General features: G+C 34.4%; 2 protein-coding genes across 3 annotated transcripts; one reads left to right on the top strand and one right to left on the bottom strand.

The window, feature by feature from the left end:
• Positions 1–5,454: 5,454 nt before the first annotated feature.
• Positions 5,455–15,373, top strand: LOC105785861 (mannosyl-oligosaccharide glucosidase GCS1). 2 transcript variants are annotated; one of them, XM_012612050.2, is made up of 22 exons: positions 5,455–5,930; positions 6,092–6,165; positions 6,332–6,583; positions 7,154–7,322; positions 7,840–7,926; positions 8,040–8,108; positions 8,224–8,400; positions 9,064–9,171; positions 9,865–9,986; positions 10,137–10,244; positions 10,318–10,391; positions 11,228–11,353; positions 11,874–11,941; positions 12,460–12,609; positions 12,695–12,745; positions 13,073–13,129; positions 13,614–13,763; positions 13,930–14,021; positions 14,136–14,245; positions 14,414–14,477; positions 14,565–14,720; positions 15,171–15,373. In XM_012612050.2, exons 1-21 carry the CDS (start codon positions 5,628–5,630, stop codon positions 14,707–14,709), a joined length of 2,556 nt encoding a protein of 851 aa, XP_012467504.1. In that variant the 5' UTR covers positions 5,455–5,627; the 3' UTR covers positions 14,710–14,720; positions 15,171–15,373. The 2 variants fall into 2 exon arrangements, with proteins under 2 accessions (XP_012467504.1, XP_052489876.1); XM_052633916.1 differs by lacking the exon at positions 15,171–15,373 and having other exon boundaries at positions 14,565–14,913.
• Positions 15,374–16,763: 1,390 nt separating this feature from the next.
• LOC105785860 (F-box/kelch-repeat protein At1g67480) lies at positions 16,764–19,599 on the bottom strand. Its single transcript, XM_012612048.2, has 4 exons — positions 19,446–19,599; positions 18,575–18,643; positions 17,659–18,479; positions 16,764–17,571 (listed from the first exon to the last, which is right to left on the bottom strand). Exons 3-4 carry the CDS (start codon positions 18,177–18,179, stop codon positions 16,944–16,946), a joined length of 1,149 nt encoding a protein of 382 aa, XP_012467502.1. The 5' UTR covers positions 18,180–18,479; positions 18,575–18,643; positions 19,446–19,599; the 3' UTR covers positions 16,764–16,943.
• Positions 19,600–21,766: the final 2,167 nt, after the last annotated feature.

Raw genomic sequence — 21,766 nt, 5'->3', positions numbered from 1 at the left:
CTTCGACGGGCTAAACCATTATGAGCCAAAGAAGAAGGCATTGCCCCGGCAAGGAATGCATCGTTCATGATGTTAATCTTGAACATACTGTAAAATTTTTTTTTTTGATATTGCATTGTTGTTCAGATTACAATGTCAATGCATACCCAAGCATGACCATACGAAGACATATTTGAACTCTTTGAAGTAACTCAACAAGGTTCTGCTTCATTTCTTCGGTTATGCACGTTCCCTTAAGGTCACAATCTCCATTGTCTCCTCATGAGGTAAGATTTCATTCATGTTCGACCATCTGTAACAAGTCTGAAAATAGGCTTTGAATAAGCTTTCATTCCATTGTCTCCGCATTGAATAAGCTTTGATACAGCTCCTTGTACGACATTGGAATTGGCGTGAACTGGAGCTTTTCAGTACCTGGCTTCACACCTAATTCTTGTATTGATGAACCCTGTTGGTTAGCAATCGATTTGCCGTATGTATTCACTCTGTTCACTTCATTTCCCTTTTCTTTTGAGGCTTGTCTTTTGTTATTTCCTCCAGCATCAATCGTTCCGCTCCTTATGGCACTTTCAATCATTTCACCATTCATGATTATGTCAAAAAAGCTTTTTGTCGCACTCCCTAACATATGTGTGATGAACAGAGCTTTCAATGTATTTATGAATAGCATTGTCATTTCCCTTTCCAAGAGCGGTGACTGAACTTGGACGGCGACCTCCCTCCACCTCTATACATACTGCCTGAAGCTTTCATTTGATTTCTTTTCCAAATTCTGTAAGGTGATTCTATCAGGAACCATATCATCACATGACTGTACTACTTTATGAATGCATGCCAAATCTCTCCATGAATTAATGCAGGTGCAGTTCAATCGATTGTACCACTTGGATCTCGCCCTGTGAGGCTATCACGGAAGCAATGAATCAAGAGTTGGTGATTATTGACATAACCGGTCATTCGTCTGCAGAACATGGTAATATGAGCTTCGGGGCTACTGGTTCCATTATATTTCTCAAACTCTGGCATTTTGAATTTGTAAGGGAGTACTAAATTCGGAACCAGACTCAATTCTTTAGCATCCATCCCATAGTAGCCTTCTGCACATTCCATCGCTCTAAATTTCTCTTCCAACCATTTGTACTTTTCCTCTAGTTGTTTTGGCAATTCATCATTCATTTTCTCCTTTCTAACCGTCTCATCGAAATCAGGGATAGCAGGATTAACAAAGTTGGCTCCGGGGTTAGAGTTTGATCCTGCTTGGAGATTCAATAGCGTTGCAGCGTCACCCGGAGGATTAATGGTAACAGAGGACCTACGCGGGTATATCTCAACTTGTTGGGGGTAAAGTCCGGAGGATAAACAGGTCCCTCATTGTCTCCTTCTTCAATATTGAGTACAGAGGCTTTTCCTTTATCAGTTCCTTTGTTGAACCATTGAGTTAACTGAGCCATCATACTCCCTTGAGATTTTATTATTTTGTCTATCATTTTTTGCTGCTCATTCATTTGCTTTTGAAGCTGTTCGTGCATTTCCTTTTGGGATTGTTCTATTCTTTCCATCCTTTGATCCATATCCTTAGTTTTCGATCGAGTACCGTAGTAGTGTTTGGTAGGTTGATTGGTTTCCAGATTAACTGAGGAGTGATTAGAATCTTTTAGTGGAATTTAATGCATATGATATCATGTAATGTGAATACATGCAATGAATGCATAAAGAGACAAAATGCCATGTCATGTAAATAAAACACGAAAAGCCAGTATCATATAAACATATAATATAATAGTAGAATTCCTACTCGGATATCTACTAGGGTTTAGTATAATTCTACTTAGGGTGGATTCCTAAGGTTCATTATATGAGGTTTGGCTTCTAGAGTAAAGGTACCCAAACCAGCAGATTCCTCAATCCTCATCCATTATAGGCTCATATGGATCGAGTTCAGTTCAGGGGAATACATTTCCCTATGGCTGCACGGAGATGAAAAATCTCACGAAGACATAGGTACGGATGTATCTTGAAAGCAATCCACTACCCTACACGGAGGTAAAAACCTCACGAAGGCATAGTTTCTCACTCACACTTAAAAGGGTAACATTGTTCAATTCATGAAATGTATAATGCAAACAATATTTAGACAATAAGATGATGAATGCGAAAGGATGTCATGAGTTTTTTTTAAAAAAAATATTTTCTCGACCATAAGACAAAAATTAATCAACTTTGTGGCTCGACTCTCTTATCTTTTAAAAAAAAGTCCCCAGCGGAGTCGCCAAGCTGTCGAAACCATTTTTTGAAAAATAAAAATTTTGGGTTGTCGACTTAAAAAAATGAAAATTGGGAGTCGCCACCAATCTTTTATTGAGGTGTGATTGGATCACCTAAAAAAAACGGCTTTGGTCTACGAGTTTTAGAAAAACGGATCCGGGAGTCAGTTGCGTATGAGGAAGGATTAGCACCCTCGTAACGCCCAAAATTGGTACCTAGTTAATTAATTAGTGCCTTAAGGTCGAGAATTTGGAAAAAAACGTGATCCTTGGCAAAACTTAAAAGGTTACGTATTAAGACCCTTATTGTTTCAGAGAAAGAAGATACCACACCCAATGCGTTAGGGCACAGCATTCTAATTTTCCCCAAAATGAATTGGGCCAAAATACTTGTACAATAAAACTTTAAAAGAACATCCACTTATCCAAGATTTAAGAAATCACACCCAATACGTTAGGGCACGATTCCTTTAGAATCCCAAACTTGGAATATTTCCTTTACTTTAAAAGAACATCCACTTATCCAAGATTTAAGAAATCACACCCAATACGTTAGGGCACAATTCCTTTAAAATCCCAAACTCGGAATATTTCCTTTATTATTTTTAAAAAAAATCTTCATTTCGAGAAATCAATGCGTCACATCCAATACGTTAGGACACAACGTGTTGAATTCCCAATAATGAGTTTTTATTTTTTTGATTAAAGAGAAATGCTCGATTGTTAGATTTAACGAAGAAAATCGGAACCCAATACGTTAGGGCTCAATTTCCTTGAAAATCCTAAATACGAACATTATCTCAAAAAAAAATTTCTATTTTAAAATTTGAGTAAAAAAAATGATGTAACGTTATTTTATACGTACAAATGTTATAATAATAATAACAACAATAATAAATACATCAATGACATAAAAATAATATAAACAAATGAATAAACGAAATAAAAAAACAGTAATTCATGACATGCAAAATATTAAATGTAAACACAATTATACAATGAATGGGAAAGCAAACAAAATAAATAAAGATCGGAAGGCGTATAATATACACATGGAAATTATGAAGATAAAAATATACATATAATTTACAAATAAAATTTTGGGTTATAGAATTTATATATAAATATAATACATAATATACTTATGCAAATAAGGAAAAAATATAATTATACGTACATATATAAAATAATAAAAAATAGGTATATTTTAAAAAAGAAAAAGTGAGTATTTAATCATTTAAAAAAACGTAAATATATACATATAAATATGAAAATATTTATTAAAAATATAGGAAAATATTAGTTTAAAAAATATTAGCTGAAAAAATAAGTATGTTCATAAAATATACATATATAGATTTTAAAAAATGAAAATAATAATAATAATAATTACACTATCAATTAATAAAATAAATAAAAGAACATAAAAAAACTAAATTGAATTGCAATTAAAAATCAGGGTAAATCCGCAAATAAATAAAAGTAAAAGGACTAATTTGAACGCGCGAATTACGTAGAGGGGTTGGAAGGAAAATTTTCCCTTCTCCTCTAAAACGGCGCCGTTCAAATGGATCAAATTGGAATTTAAAATAAATAAAAGGGTAAATTAAAAAAAATAAAAAAAAACTTAATTACAAAAACATTAAAAGGCGGAGGGGCTAAATAAAAATAAATAAAATTCGCAATGGTGTCACCTTCTCCTTTTTTTAAATCGTAAATAAATAAAAAATAATCGAGCGAAAATAGTAAACCACCTTTAAAAGCGCCAATCGTTCTCTTTTTTATTCCTCCTTTTCTTTCCTCTTTTTCTTCCCTTTACAATGAAGGGAGAGGCCTCTATTTATAGTTGAGCCTCCCAAAATCCAACGGTACAGATCAATTACATCAACGGCTGAGATTAAAGGGTATCTACAAATTAAATCTCTAAGATTACAAAATCATATATTCTAAGATTGCATATCATATCTAAGATTATATATCATATCTAAGATTGCATATATCATATCTAAGATTGCATATCATATCTAGGATTGCATATCATATCTAAGATTGCATATCCTCAAAAATTATGTTTCCATATGTGAGCCCGGGCTAAAATTGGGTATTACACAAATAATCACAACTATTAACCATATGATTGTCTCATTCCTTCTCCATTGTTCTCACTTTTTTCAACATCCCCAATAAAACAATTCTTGAATGAACTCTCAATGGTGGATCATACTAGGAAAAAAGAACAACAAATTTAGTTTCCATTACCATAGTTCATACAACAAAAAAAATTCCTACATGAGTTGTCATATTATTGGGAAGTTGTTAATTTTGCTAGGTTTCCATAATAGCACATTGGATTCAAGCTAGGCTACTCTATTCCTTCTTTTTTATTGGGATAAATACCAAAACTATACATGAACTATGATTTAATGTGCAATACTATACACAAATTTTGATTTTGTGTAATTTGATACATTAAATTTTGATTTGATCAATTCTTGTAAATTATTAACACAATTATTGATATAACATCATTTTATATTTATCTATTACATAAATAAATAATTATATTTATCTAATATAAAACTAAATTGATGTATTTATTTCTTTAAATATGTATGATTAAATTAAAATTAAAGTTTCAAGTATATATTTGAACCACAATTAAAGTTTCACGTATATAATTGCACCAAATTAAAGTTCATATATACAATTACACATTAAATAAAGATTCATATATAATTTTAAGATTTATCCCTTTTTTATTCTTCCTTCTTCTTATCTTCTTCTCGTTGGTGAATGTAAAAAAAAAGAAAAAAAGAGCTGAGTATAACACAAATTAGCTTAGGGTTTATATAGAAAACTATTCCTTATCTTTTTCCAATATAAATATTTAACTTTTTTATTGAAAATATTATTTTTTATTTCCCTAAATTTATGTGGCAATTCACGTGGAACCTATATGAAAAACTAACGTGCCACATAAGACAACAGTTACCCCACTAATAGATGATAACGGTTGGGCGATCGTTTTGTTCAAACCCGAAATGTAAGTAGCAATTTTAAAAGTTTTGAAAATTCAGTAACAAAAACGTAATTTCAACCAAAGTTGAGGGGAAACCGGGATAATTTACACAAAAAATTAAATCGTATGTTATTGGATCGTGTGACGTGCCAACATGTGATCTATGATACGGAATCATTACTCGTTAGTCGTCACAGGCGACGGGAGCCGTGATGGGCTGGGCCGAATCCTAAGCTGCCCGCCATTTTTGGCGCACACACTGCGTTGCTCCATTCCTCCATCGATCAGTGCAAGAAAAACGCCTATTTCCCTAATCTCAAAAACTCTCCGACCCCAATCTGAGAATGACCGGAGGTGGTCGACGGAGCGCTCGAAGCAGAACCAAACCCTCCTCCGATGTCAACGAAGACGATGATGCTTTCAATAAAGCTAAACCAATCTCCAAACTCCGCAGAGTTAAAACCAAAGATCACGGCACCGCACTTCGAATCCTCAACGCTGATCTTAAAATCATTCTAGGTTTCGGCATAATCGCCGCCTTAATTATATTCTTTTTAGTCAATCATCTCATTAGCATAGCTGAAGAAGCTCGTAGACCTAGAGTCGTCACTCCATTTCCAGCTCCCAGAATCATGGACTTACCTCAGGTACTCCAAATGTGAATTTCTATCCCTTTCTCACTTTTTTCCTTCAAATTTTTTTAACAGAAGTTTTTAAATCGCGAATATAAATGTAAGTATATTGCAGTATAGATTTTTTTTATACGTATATGTACGTATTTGGTAATGGAGCACTCGATTTGTGACAGTTTCAAGGCGAGCATAAGGAGAGCTTATACTGGGGAACTTATCGTCCTCATGTTTATTTTGGGATTCGTGCAAGGTAATATCATATTTTTACATTCCTAGAACTTGATATGTTTTTCCCTTTAGCTTTATAATTTTGAACCGAGGAGATAAAGTTCATGTGAATAATAGCATGGTAATTCTTTTTTGGCTAAAAAGTGATTGTAATTGGAGGTTGTTAATTAGCAAACTGTATCTGGCAGGACTCCTCTGTCACTAGTTGCTGGATTAATGTGGCTCGGTGTAAAGGATGGGAGGTATTTTATTCGACACATTTGCCAAGATTCCGATGATCTGAGCACATATGGTTGGACAAGTCATAATGGACGGGATTTTGGACATCAAGTTCTGGTTGATCAGGATATGACTTTAGCAACAAGTTTCTTGAAATATAAGGAGGATGACAGTGGCTATGGAGGAGACTGGGCAGTTCGAATTAACGTACAAAATCAAGGGTATGTTGCTTGATCTGTTATTTTACTTGTGTTGTTGATTGCATATGTTTAACCTGGTGCTTTCTTGAAGATAGGTCAGAGGAAAATATTGAAGTTGATTTTATGACAGTCCGAGAAAAAAGATTGAATAACTGAAGAATACATTTGTAAATGTACAATTAATGCATATTTCAATTTTATGAAAGTCTGTGGCTTAACATTTTTAGTGCCATGCATGTTTCAATTTTAGGTGTAGAATTCTTTGGGTCAATTAATGTATTGAGGTATTATATTTTCCTATATAGCTAGCCTGCCCCTTGGAGAATGAGTTTTAAATTCATTATGCAGTAGTGTGAATGGAAAGCCTGATCAACTATAGCCATTAGAAATATTGCTTCCTCTCTACATTCCTCCATACACTCATAATTGCATGTTTATTTTCAAGCTAGAATAACAAGGTGTGTCTGAAAATATCTATAGAATGCATTTACTTGCATGTGGAGCAAAATGTTCAATTCTGAGTGTGTACTTGGCTCACCATTCAATTTCCCTATGGGATCAAGTTTATCATGTTCCATTTTACACCTCTAGGTGGAATGAGGAGATGCAGAAAAATGTGCACCTTTTTTTCTATTTGGCTGAGGAAGATGGAAATGCTCTAAGTTTAGGTGGAGATATCTTAGACATTCACGAGAATTCTCTCCTGGCATCAGGGTCACGAACAGACATTGGAGAGTGGCAGCTACATCTAAAGTCGAAGGTAAAGGGAAATTGAATGGGAATTAGAAATTACAATACCTATATTTGAATGAAAATTTGATACTGATGAGGAAAATTAGTTCATATAGTAGAAAGCTCTCGTGGCCTACTTGCCATTCACACTACCAAAGTAACTCAAATAATGTTCATTTATCTATTTATTGCTGGTTAGCATTTAGGAAGGAGACTGAAATTGGCCACTAATATTTACAGAATCACATGTGCACTTCTTAGTTATGTTACAATTTGAGCATCCTGGATTCAAACAGGAAAGTATCTAAAATATATTAGTCAACTAGGCTAACCTCTTGCTAAATGTTAGCATCAAATAGCTTATATGCTTCCATACTATTTCTTCCAAATTTCGGCCTAAACCTCTCACTAATTGCTTTTAAGGGTTCAATATCTGGATTTTGTTCAATAAAATAACGGGACTTATATGTGTTTTTGTTTTTCTATGGTTTTATTTGGTAATTGATACTAATTTGGAGCTAACTTTTTTTGTTCTTATTTTGTAGGCTGATCTGGAAGTTCATTATTCTGGTTTGAGGACACCTCATATCCACAATTTGTCTGATCTTGTCCAAGAAAACCTTGCATCCCAAGTTTGTTGGATTTTCATATGCATCATATATTTTTTCAGTTGTTAGTCTTAGACGAGTTTTTCTTTCCCCCCTTATAACTTCTCTTTACTCTTGTTTCTTTTGCCTTTTAACAGTTAATAAGATTTAATCGGCTTCAGCTACCTGATATCTACCAGAGTTCTTCTAACATTTTAGTTTTTCAGGTAATTTTATGTACACACAATGGATAATACTACTCTTGAAATATTTGCATTCTTGAAGTTAACTTTGGTTCGTCTTTCTTGTCTACCTCCTCCTTGGTTTTCAATTTTTATGCAGATTTCTGGGAGGATTCCACTGGAAACAGATATCGTTTTTGTATCTGGAGCTGGTGAGAATTCAAGAGTAGAAGAACGAATAAGCAATCTTGCAGGTGTCTCGTTGACCAATCAACTAAACAAGAAACAAAGAGAATTTGATGTTAAATTTGAGAGTTGCTTTCAGCTTGCTGACAAGGTATACATTTTTGTGAAGTAATTTATTCTTCCGCGTGTGCTTTGGTTCTTCACATTTTATTACTTATTCTTAGCTCTGCATCATGTTCTTTTCTAATTTTTCTTGCTGCCAGTTCAGTATCCCTTCTAATCACTTTTGATAATGTATGGGAAGAAATATAATTTTGTTCTTTCCCCATGTATTGGGTTATGAATGAATTTGTTTAGAATCTTTGGCCTTGATCAAAGCGGCTTTCAATCTAAGTTACTAAATCATGTACTAAATTGTTTTTTATGTCTGTTGTTGAATAAGGAGACTCAATTTTCTAGTGTCAATCATTTATGCTTTCTAGAAATGACATTGTTTTGCCTTGTACGTAAGCTTGATGGTTTACTTGGGAAGGAAAGTCTAGGTAGTTGATAGCTTTCTTTGGCAATCATTTTGGAACTCAACTAAGCAAACTATCATATCCTCTCTTTTTGAAGACAAGTTGATTTTGCATGGTGTCATGATGGCTATTAAGGGTTCAAAACTGCTTGATAAGATACCCTCTCCTTGGCATTTAAGATGATACTAGTAGCCATTAGGACTTATTTTCTTTTCCTCCTTTTTTCTGTTTTGTCTACATTGTGGAGTTAATTTTGCTCTACTAGGAACTCTGATGCTGTAGCATTGCACCTGCAGCTTGATTCTAATTCCATTCATGTGGGCAAGGCTGCTATTGGAAATATGTTGGGTGGCATTGGCTACTTTTATGGCCAATCAAAAATCTCGATTCCCAAAAATTCTAATGTGAGTAACTTGCAATTTGTTTTATTGTTCTTTTGTTTAATTAATCTAAGGTTTTTTCTAGGTACATATTACTTTTTGCCAATCACTCCAGCCATTATATTTCATTTTGGCATGGTTCACGTTTTGCTTTGCCCTAACTCTCTAATTCATGCCCTAAGAATATAGTTTAGATTATTGGATATTATTCAGTTGACTTTTCAGTTCTTTAATAATTTTGTAAGAGCCAGCTGTTCCAATAAGCATCTGAGAGTAGGGATTCTGAGAGCTCAGAAAATGTATGTTTGCTTGGCTCCAAGTACAACCTTTTGGCAGCAGTTTCTTTTTCTGAACGCTTCCTGAAGCAGCAGCACTCATATAATGTCTTTCTCTGTTAAGTCCTTTAACAATAAATTTAAATTCAGTCCTATATGGACATATATCATTTGGCTAATCTTCCTTTAGGATATCCCCTGTTCTTATTTGAGTAACTATAGGGGAACAACCTAGACCATGAAAATTTAGCGATTGGAATCTAGATTCTTGCTGCTTGTTAACATGGTCCATGTTGTTTGCTTGTAAAAGTCTATTTGTATGTTGTTTCCCGCCTTCTATTCCTTTATGCTTAACTCTATTAAGAAAAAGAAAAATTTACTAGAACGTGTACTCATCATAAACAGACTTCTTTGTCTGACAGTGCGCTAACATCTCTTGCAGGTTAAAAGTCATGATGATTTTCTTCTATATTGGCCAGCTGAGCTATACACCGCTGTTCCAAGCCGGCCATTCTTTCCGAGGGGATTTCTCTGGGATGAAGGTTTTCATCAGCTACTAATCTGGTTAGTTGTGCATTTGTCTAAGAGATAAATTTCTTGATAGTTGTAAGTTCATTTCTTCAGTGTGCCACACAATCTATAGTTGGTTAGGATGTATCATGCTTATCATACTTGGGGCATGTGCCTGCACATATGTCCACAAATGTTGAGCAGGCGTTGGGATCTTCATATAAGCTTGGATATTGTAGGACACTGGTTAGATCTAATAAATATTGATGGCTGGATTCCTCGTGAGCAAATTTTGGGTGCTGAAGCACTAAGGTAACTTTCAGTAAATTCAAAGTTCCAAGTTATATCTGGTGATAAAACTCTAATTTTTCTATGATTTAAGCAGTAAGGTTCCTGCAGAATTTGTTCTACAGCATTCAAGTAATGGAAATCCACCAACACTATTTTTGGTTTTACGTGGTATGTTGTTTTCAAATTTAATTTGCGTTCTAATGCTGTTGGGAGGGTGATTTTAAGTCAAACAACTTGTATGAAAGGGAAGAGATTATTTCAGTATCATGGAAAGGGTTGATGCAATGATGCTAATGATTTGAATAATTCATGAATGTAGTAGTATTTAGTCCTAGGTTCTCTTGCAATGTTATGCTGTTCAGCCCAGTGTATAGCTGGAGGGTAATGTACCAGAACTGGTTCAATGACTATAAATGATTGTTCTTAAGTAAATGGGAGACGTTTTCATCTAAATTCAACTGATTATTTTCTGATAGAGGAACTATTTTGACCATTAAATATTCCTGGTAGAAAGACTGCACACTTCACACATGAATATGATAAAAGATTGGATTAGATCTGTGGATTAAAGATCCAGTCTACTAGTGTATGATTTTCTGTGCGAATTTGACTATCATGCTTGGGTGAGGCTATTAATTTAGATTAAGCTCCACAGCTGGAAATCATTTCGATGAAGTGCTTGCAGATGAACGTGAATATAAACAATTTGATTATGAAGAATGTATGTCTGAAGAGTTGGAGATATCCTGCCAAACAAGCAGAAATGTTATAGTCCCTTATGATCAATAAATGTGCAGGCAACTAGAAAAAGCAAGTAAACTGATGGACATGAAATTAGATTATTATGTTGCTTGTGTTTCTTATTTTTCAGGAGTCTTTCTTTTTTATACAGTTATGATTGCCAGATATTAGATCTTGTTTTCTTTTCTTTTATCTGATTTCATTGTTTTTCCCGGATTAAGATTCTATACACATGATGTGAAATATGAACTTGTCTCTTCCAGATCTTGTTAATGGTATAAAGAAGAACAAGTTTACAGCCTCTGAAAGCAGTGAGATCATTTCCTTCCTACAACAGGCTTTTGTTCGGCTAGAAGCATGGTTCCAGTGGTTCAATACTACCCAGTTAGGTATGTTACTAATAGTTTATCTTTAGGAGGGTGTTCACAGAAAGAATTGATGTCATATCAATTTACTTATTTTCTTCTGCTATGGCATTATGACATAATGTAAAGCAGGTAGAGCCAGACGAAACTTTCATAGATTCTAACACATACTTGCGGATTGCTCCCTTGTATGTTGTGTCCTGTTTCTGGTCATAACTTTCCTAAAGCAACAAGTTCAGGGTAAATGACAATATGGTGGCCTTTTGAGCAATGCTATTGAGCATGTAGCTCAAAATCATACAGATATAAGCAACTATAATTCTTACATTTGTTTCAGATATATGCTGAACTTTTTGGAAGCACATTTCCTGAACTGATATTTTATAGAAATTATTACTAGATAGTTATCAGTCTTTTCTAATTTTCTGAAACCTTCAGCAGGGATACTTGGAGAAGGCATTTTGAATTGTTTAGAACTTGAGATAATGGTTTTGGCTGTTTCTAACATTCCTTCTTCAATTCTGCTTTAATGTTATGACATCAGGGAAGGATGTTGGTAGCTATTACTGGCATGGGAGAGACAATTTGACAATTCGTGAACTAAACCCAAAGGTTCTATGTTTCAGCACTTCTAAGAGATTGATAGTCCTATGAAAACATAACTTCTGCTTTCTTTTCAAGCTTTTCAATAGTAAATGATATATATGTTCATACTGAAGATGCCACGGTAGCTGTGCTTCTTGAAAAATACTTATTTTTCTCATTGAGCTTGGGACTGAGGTCCAAGCAATATAATTTTGTCAGGATATATTGCTGACCATAAGCGTCAGAAACTGGACTTGCAAAATTGAACTGTTTACCAAAAAAATTGGGATTTGGGGCTACTGTTTTCATGTTTTAGCCTTTTAGGTGCCGTTGGATTCTGACCTTGTCTAAGGCCTAAAAGGCTTTTTATATCCTGGTTTTTGAAACAAGTCGACTTAATTAAGCTTTTCTTTGTGGATCTTTGGTTAGAACAGATAATTTACCTTTTCATCTAATATCATATAAGTTGGATTTTTCAAAAAGAAGGAATAAAGCTTGTTTTGGAAGACATCTGTAGTAAATGGAGTGGTTTCGGCTATTTCCAGACACTTTCCTCTGGACTGGATGATTATCCTCGTGCATCACACCCAACTGAAGATGAGCGTCACTTGGATCTTAGATGTTGGATGCTTCTTGCAGCAGATTGCATGAATTCCGTTGCAGAATTGATTTGGAAGGAAAACAAACCTGGAAAGGTTAGAAATGCAGCAATGAGAAAACTAGATCCTCAGATGTATCATTTAACTATTAACAATAGATCTTGAAAATGAATTGGTGCAGGACTATGCTTCTACATCCAATCTGCTTTCGGACTTCGATACTCTGAATCAGGTTTGTCTTTCATCATGATGTTGTTCAAATTGCTTTCTTATTACTTTCTGATGCTTTTTGTGAGTGGTGCACAATTCTTTAAAATTATAGTATACTATGTTCATTTCCTAAGCTACCCCTTTAAACCTGTCCAAACCCTCTAACCAGTTATACTCATTTGAGGAGAACATTATATGCCTAAGTCCACTCAAACCTGCAACCTCCTTTCTCTACATAGAGCAAAATTTGAAAGTGTTACTATGTTTTTTCAATTTACATGAGATTGTCCTACTAACTGTTCTTAGAATTTAGCCTTTTCATGTCTCATTTGTCTTGATGTTTTACCAGATGCACTTTGACCATGCCTCAGGAGCTTATTTTGACTTCGGGAATCATACAGAAAAGGTATGCTGCCTGCATCTTGCTATTTTTTAGATAAAGTATACTTATCTGGTAATATTATTCATGAATGAATCATATGTGCTACATGTTTTCCATTTTATATTGCATTATATGCTAATGAGACACAGATTAATTGCACATGCTTTTTCAACTGTTGTCAGTGATATATATATATGTGTATATAGAGAGAGAGAGAGTTTCTGTCCCTTGTGCTGCTCTTTAGTTGGTGTTTTGGACAAGGTTCACTTAATGCACATTCAAAACTTTAAGCAAACAATACTCTCTTGGGCATTGACATTCTTGTGCTGTTCATTCTTTTTAATGGAGTGTGTCAGGCTTTTACATTCAACATGTTAAAATGTTACTACATTATAATATGAAGCTGGATTTTCTTCTGTTAAATAGGTTGTCGTGCCATTTGCTTAAGATCTCAGGTTGTGGACTTGAGTTACCTTTTTTTAAAGCTCTCTGCTGATATGTATGATAGGTCCGTTTAAGTTGGAAAGAAAATATGATAGGCAATAATTATGTGAACCGAGAGCTTGTGCGGGAAGTATTGGAAAGGCCAGAGCTGAAATTGGTTCCTCATGTTGGTTATGTCAGCCTTTTCCCATTTATGACGAGAATTATTCCATCTGTAAGTTTCCAAATTAATATGTTATCAGTTAACAGATGCTTTTACCATGTTGTCTTTTAAACAGTTGGAAGCTTTTATCTTTTTAACTTTTCATCCATCATATAGATTTGTCATGTTTCTCTTTCTTTTCTGGATAGAATTGTGATTTTATACTTTTTCTGCACAGGAATCGTGGATTCTGGAAAAGCAGTTAGATCTCATTTCAAACCGGAGCATCTTGTGGACTAATTATGGACTTCGTTCGCTTTCCAAAACTAGGTAATCCTGAACAATATACTAGTTTTTTTCTGTTAGGTATAATGCTAGGTTTGCTCCTTTAGTTTTCTTTAATCAATCTGAATATATTATTAAACATGTACTTGCATGCCCTAGCTCCATGTACATGAAACGCAACACAGAGCATGACGCACCTTATTGGAGAGGTCCAATTTGGATGAATATGAACTACATGATTCTTTCTTCACTCCGGCATTACTCGTTAGGTAAACAGTTTTCGCCTCACCCTTCTTCCCTTTTCTTCCCATTACTACCACAAAATTAAAAACAGGAAAATTAAAATAAAATAAGGAAAAAAGGGGGATGAAAGTTGATAGTTTTCCTTTAGCTTCAATGTCTCTGTCCCTGCTGATCTACTGAGCAATTGTGTACAGAAAATGGACCGTACAGAGACAAAGCTAGAGCCATTTATGAGGAGTTGAGAGACAATTTGATAAGGTACTCAGTAAACATTATAGGTTAGGTCTATTTACTATCCTTGGCCGCTTCTGAAGTTCAATTCAAATTTTGTTTGGGATGTGGCAGAAACGTTGTTCAAAACTATCACCAGACAGGGTTCTTGTGGGAACAATATGATCAAAAGCAGGGTAAGGGAAAAGGTGCACGCGTATTTACTGGTTGGACATCGCTTGTGCTATTAATCATGGCAGAAGCATACAATGAAATGTAGCAGATTTTGATGTAAGTTTTCTTATCTTAGGTAAAAAATATGAATGCTTATGGGAGCCCAACTAAAACACAAAAAATTAGTTTTATTTTAGTTTTAGATATGCGTTTTCTTGTCTTTAGTTCAGTTTAGTTTCTTAGAAAATTACTGAATCCAACTTTTATATGAGTTCTTCAAATATATACGTATAACGCAGTTGCTCTTTTAGCTCTATGGAAATGTCAAACGGATCGAGCTTGGTCAGCTCATGCATGCTAGGGAGAAGTCAAAAATAGGGCCGAAATTAAATTGCAACTTTTACAATAATAAAAGTACAATTTTACTATTTTAATAGTTTTATCTTTATAATTTTTAAAGGATTAAATTAAAATTTTATCATTTTTAAAGGTCAAAGTGTAATTTTATCTTTACTAATTTAAAATTTTAAAAATTTTAAAGGTTTAAATGAATTTTTTTTCGACCAGGCTCCTGTCAGCCCTGATTTCGCCCCTACTCCTTACTGTAGAGACTGAAGCTTGAGTCCTTGCAGTCTCAGTCGTATTCGTATGCACAAGAATTTAATAATTTAAATATCTATGCGCATGATGAAAAAGGTAATAATGTTCATTGGAATTATTAAATTGCCACAGAAAATATTAAAAGGTTTATAGGTTATTTCTGTTTTTCAAATTTCCTTTGAATATTGCTAACTTGCCATGTTATTAGAATTACTAAATAATCTTGAAAGATTTAATTTCTAAAATGTGTTTTATTTCAAGAATTTAATCTCTATATTTTAAGCCTATTTGTTAGCCTTATCTTAAAAATCTTCTATTAATACATTTTAAAATTAAAATAATATTTATTTGGTAGAAATTTAAAAAAAAATCCACATTGTAATGAATCTAATTTAATAGAAAATTTTTGACGGTGTCAATAATTAAACTTATATTTTAAAATTGAAAATTAGAGATTAAATTTTTACATGGATTTAGATCATATTTTATTTTAGTTTTCCTTTTCATGTATAATTTAACATATTTTGCGTTACTTTTTTCAAACAAACTTATAGTACTCCTGTTTTAAGATGAATTTTTTGAAATTTTTGAAAGTTTTAAGATGAAATTAAGGTCTGAGTCTTATACAAAATGATTTTCTAAAACTAAATTACTTTACAAAAAAAGTAATTTCTTTATTGTTTGAATGGTTGTGCAAAATCTTTTTGTTATCTTGTGAATTGATATAAAAAAATTATATTACATTTAAATGTATTGATCCTTTTAGCTTTAACTTGTACTCAAGTCAAGAAAGGGATGTCTCTATTCTTGATCCTTAAATTAAGATCTATCCCTTTTGTTTTATTTCAATAATTTTCAAAATGCTTAGTGTTTTAAAATAAAATAGATTTTCATTAGTCAATTATTGTTTACCAAACTTTTTCTTGCAAAATAAGCGCGGGGTACAAGCAGTATTTGTATAAATTATAAACAGATGAAGCATTAGAAGGTATAATTTGATAAATAAATTGAAAAGTTAAATCAAAATAGCTTTGGAGATAATTCGCAGGTAAGATTAAGTTAAACATGATTTGAACTTGGGACATGAAGCATGTTTCTTAAAGAAAATAGATGGTGAGGGGTGGGCCAATCCTTTTTTAAACTGAGGCTTTGTAGGTTGGGGGTAACCCAGCTTATAGGCGGAAGTGAGAATTGAGAAATATGGTAACTTATTAAGCAAGGACCTGAGAAGGGCAATACCATTGGCCTCGAAGACCAATGATTAATGAATGAACAAAGTAAGTAGCTCTGAAGAAGCCTTGATCAAGGACAATATGGAATTTGTTGGTTAAAACTTGATCCTGCTGATTGATGCTGCCTTCAATTGCATGCGTCAGCCACTCCACATCCCTGATATTAAACTCATTTCCCACCCTTCCTCTCTGCGCTATATTTGCATATTCAATCCTGCTTATATCACTAATCTAAGTAAACAAGCCAGCCGGCCAGCTTTAGTTTTGTGCCACTTCCCAACCACCAAAAGAACACGACGAAAGATATAAAGCATTATCACCCAGGATATTTTGAAAAAAGAAATGATAAAACAGAAATCCAATTAACAAGTTCAACCTCAACAACATAGGTTTTGGGTTCTGACATGTTCCCAGTCCAAATCAGCTTAACACAATCAAATTTAACTTAAATGAGAATACATAGGTCATTGGTCACTGAAGATCCTTAAATTATCAGGGCATGCTTCTTTCAAGCTTTAATAGTCACACTGCATAGGCACAGACCAGAAGGCTTTATTTCAGAAGTTCGCCATTCTGAACCCGGGGCTGCATTTGGATCATACAAAAGTGTGTGGTAACCAGGGTCCCCTTCCACTGAGAATAGTAGCAGTTTTCCATCCAATATCCCGAAACGGAACCCTATACTTGTGCTCCCTGTCAATGGCACCGAAACCATCTTCCAGCTATTGTCGTCTGGGTTGAATATTGCCAGCTTCCGCTGGTTCTTCCACTCCATGCAGAAAAGCTTCTTCTCCAGCACAGCATGGGCAGTGACCATCACACACCCATTTTTCATCTCACACCAAGTCTGCTTCTCAGGGTTGTACACATCAACAAACCTCGAGTTTCCAATAGTGAAGCTTGACCTACCACCTAAGACATAAAGCTTTCCGTTCAATCCACAGGCAAAACAACCCCAGCGAGGTCGACGTAGACTTTCAATGAGTGTCCACTTATCTGTGTCAGGGTCATACACCTCTGCAGTGGAGAGGCTCTCGCCTTCAACCCCATAGCCTCCAACGACGTAAACCACGCCATTTACCTCCGCACAAGCAAAATCATAGCGGGCAACATTTAAGTTTGCTAGTTTGCTCCAGCTGCAATTATGATGATGTGTTAAAACCAATAAGAAGTCCAAGACAAAATATTAAGCATCATATAAACAGTGAAAATGGAAAACAAACCAGTTGAGGCAAGAATCATATTGATAAACATCTGCAGAGGCAGAAGCAGTTCCGTTGATGACTGAATAGCCAGCAAGTACAAGAAGCTTTCCATTGAGGACAGTTGTCCCAAATCCAACTTTTTCTGGACCAGGCATTGGTGGAAGAAGCCTATGTTTCTGGCCCAAACAATCCAAAACCTCCCAGTGGCTTTCCTTTCCTTCGGAATCCATAGTTAGAACATAAAGCCACTCTTCAAGCATTCCAGCTATCTTTCGTTCCATTAAGAATTCTTTGCTTTGAATGAATGATCTCCACCTCTTACATACACCACCCATGGAAGGGAAGCTAGAGCGCGGAACAAGAGCAAGGCAATACTTGGCCACATCATCCGGTAGCCCTGGAAGCAACAGGCTTTCTATTTCATCAGTAGCCTGAGAGGGTGAACGGTGATTGCCTTTTGAATGATCTTGCATAAGCGGGGAGCTGAGACACATATTGGGTTCTGTGATTCTCTTCTTTTCTCTCACAAAACCAGGCATTTTTTTCTAGATGGTTCTCGTATGCGGTACAAATATATTTTCCCAAAAGAATGCGTCAATATAAATGCTAGTCAACTAATTAAAGAAACTCATGAAATCCATCACCTATAGGGATTTTACAACTCCAAGGCATAAGTGATGTAGCAGAACGGATGACTTGAGCTGTAAATGCCGATGAAACTCTATTCTTAGTCCAATCTGATTCATATTCCATGCCAAAAGCCCTCTTTCCTGTTGAACTCTGTAAAGCTTTTCCCACACCTCTGTATCCGTTCCGATGCCCACACATTTCCCAAATAACTAAATGCAAGATTGTAAAACCATAACCAATTAGTTTGAAGACAGGAAACCAAAGAAACAATAGCTTATCTGTAAGGTCATTGTCAAATCAATACCTCTTAAGGCCATAAAATTCAGAAGTTTTAGCCCCCAATAACTTCCATTATGATGAAACCAGTAATCACCTGAATATATAAATTAAAATGAAGAAAGGTCAATTCAACCAATAAATATCCAGTTCATATAACAGCGATTCGTCTTCAAATAGACAACTTGTTTTGATCGTGATTTTCCAGGCCGGCAGCAGTGACTTATGTACTGCTGGGAAGCACCCAAAGCCAAACAGAAATATAAAATAATAATAATAATAATAATAATGGTGGTGGTGGTGGTGGTGGTGGTGGTGGTGGTGAAGTAAGTGTTCCTTTCTATTATTCTAAACCTAAAACTCCAACATGTTGCAAAAAGAAGGTATTACTTTATTTGCGGTGGTAGATACACAAATGGGGCGAACAACTCACGGGGCTTATTATATATCTCTTAACTTGTAAAACCCAGATCTTGACTTCACCTACCCAACCACCCTAACTTAAATTAAAATAACTACAACTAAAATTATCAGATGAGTTCTTAAGATGAAATGTATGATATAGAATCAAAAGAATTAAAGCAAAAGGCAGCAGACCAACAAATCATCTATCAACGAGAAAACCCAGATTCCTGGAAAGTAAAGTTGGGGGGGGGGGAAGACAGCCGAATGTTCTTATCCAAAATCCTAACAGTCTAGCAATAATACTATTGAAACACGTTAGATCTGAAGATAAACACTAAAAAAATCCCCAAGTTCGTGTCTCAACAGGTTCTCTAACCTGGTAAGAACTTTTTTTTTTTTAATTTTTAAAGAAAAAAAACCTAAAAGAACATAAATTGAAAAAGAAAGGAGAAAGGAGGCAATGTATATAGAGGTGTAAGGAAAGGGGGATTTACCTTTGAAGATCCTGGAAAAGAGGAGAATGAAAAAGGGTTGGCGTTGAAAAGAAAGGCGTAAAAGGGGATGAGAGTGTTTTGAAGCAAAGCAGCCATGAGTAAGGGAATGAATTTATAAGCATAGAAATAGGAAGGCAGAAAAGGGTGAGAGGGTTCCACCACTCACTAATCATCTCATTATCATTTATTTCTTTATTTTAAGCCTCCGTTTATTTCGTGATATCAGACAAATAATTCTTTTTCTGGTAAAAAGAAAAAATGAAGTCAAATCTAATATAGGAGCATGATTTGGTTTTACTTTTTATATTTTCACTCCTATTTTTTAAAGTATATTTTTAAGCTGATAAAATCATTGTTGGTTACCATACGACGAAAGAATTCGATAAATATATATAGAAAAGTAATACAAAGAAAAACATGAAACCATTATTGTATTTCTCTTTTTTTCCTGAAAGATTTCTACTTTAAACTGTTTGGTCAATCCAATTACTGGGAGTTTGTGATTCTTCTATGCAATTTCTTTGTCGTTTTAATTTTCCTTCTTGGGGGATCCCACTTTAGTAAGATTTTTCCTTTCTCTTTTTCTTAATTCAAAACTATTATTTATATAGAAAACTGGGGTTCGTATTTTGCTGTTTTAACAAAATATAGTTTTTGGTCATGTACAACTATTTATTCTTTATTTTAACATAATACTTATAAATAATTAAAATTAATATGCTAGGAAGCGATTAACTGAATTAACATGTAAAGTTTATGTTAGTTAAAAGAATATTAAATAAACATGTTACATGCCTTTACCCCTCTTCAATGGAACTGTGCTGCTTGTCCATCCCACTAAAACTTCAACTCACCAATGACAAAGAGTTCACCGAAATTTTTTTAAAATTTGTGGGTAAGTCGTCTCACCGTCACATGACTTGGGAGAGCTTTGTGAAGTGATTTGTGGCTTAGAAATCAAATCCCCACATATGTGCATGTAAGATCACTTGACTTATCTCCTAAGTGTTACACTTATCCAAGGAACACACACATACACACACTCCTCCTTATCGGGAGAGGTGGGCACTAAAATAACCCTTTAGGCTTTCTGCACGTAAGCATTGCGTAAACCTTTTCCAACTTTTTTTCTTTTTTTTTTTATTTCAACTCTCTCCTTCTACTTTGCATGAACAATTGGTGCGTTAAGCGTAGACTACGTGACCTTCCAATTTTCAAATCAAATGGTCAATCTTAACAAAACTATCGCCAACCATCAACCTCTGAATCAAGTTGATAATTAGACCTACAATTTGTTAGACCTGTATGACCTACGAAACATTATGCTAGAGAAAATATAACTTTGGCTCAAAGTTTTTCCCACCACCAACAAGAATCTGACCTTACCCAACACCTGATGACCAAACTATACCTAATTTCAATTCTAACTCCTAACAAACTTTTCAGCTCCAAGAGCAGATGAAGATGATGCAAAAACAACTGCAACAATAGCAAGAGAAAAATAGACAATTGTCTCAGTAAAATGCCAAACTTATGCAAGAATTACAAACCACCCAAGGTCTTCCTCAGCAACAAGTGCTCTAAACTGTTGAAGAATCAACTCCTCTCATCTTAGGAGTGCTGATTGAAGGAAGGAATCTGTTAAGGGACTACGCCAGATCATTGTTGATTGTGAGGCTTCTTCTAAGTTCTATATCATGCATAATGTGGGCAAAGTGGCGTATAGAAAATTTTTTTGTAACAATCTTATGTAACGACTTACAATTTTACTTTACTCTGATATTTGAAATCTTTCTTCAGTATTATATATAAGTGATTTGATTCAAGAGATGATTATGATATTATATTTTAAGCGTGTACACCAAATTGTTTAAACATATTTTTTAACTGCCAACGATGTACATTGAAACTTTTGTAAAGGAAATACTTTATTGTGTTTCATAAGACTTTCACTAAATGTTTTATCTTAAAGTGTTATATTATTGGTGTATGAAGATTTTGAATATTTTTCATTTTTATATCAAGTAATATGCCAATATCATAAAGTTAAAGGAGTTTCAAATACCTTTGTTAAAAATGTTTAAGTTTAAGTTGTGGCACATCATACTCGGATCCAATCATTAGGTCGGGTAAGGTGTGTTACATTATGCTTTTGTTTACTTAGAAATTGATATGGTTGAACCTTATCTAATGATTAATATTTAAAAAGGTTAATGCCAACATGTATATTTATGTTTTGGTGACTTGTTGTGACATTGTGAATGGCTTTGAAATGATATGTTTGAGAATGAAATGGTATAGGTAAAATGATGGTATTAAAT

Source organism: Gossypium raimondii, chromosome 1, assembly GCF_025698545.1.
Source record: "Gossypium raimondii isolate GPD5lz chromosome 1, ASM2569854v1, whole genome shotgun sequence".
In the NCBI taxonomy this organism is placed as follows: Eukaryota; Viridiplantae; Streptophyta; class Magnoliopsida; order Malvales; family Malvaceae; genus Gossypium; species Gossypium raimondii.
Note: the sequence above shows the minus strand (reverse complement) of the source record. Positions and strands in the feature narration are given on the sequence as shown.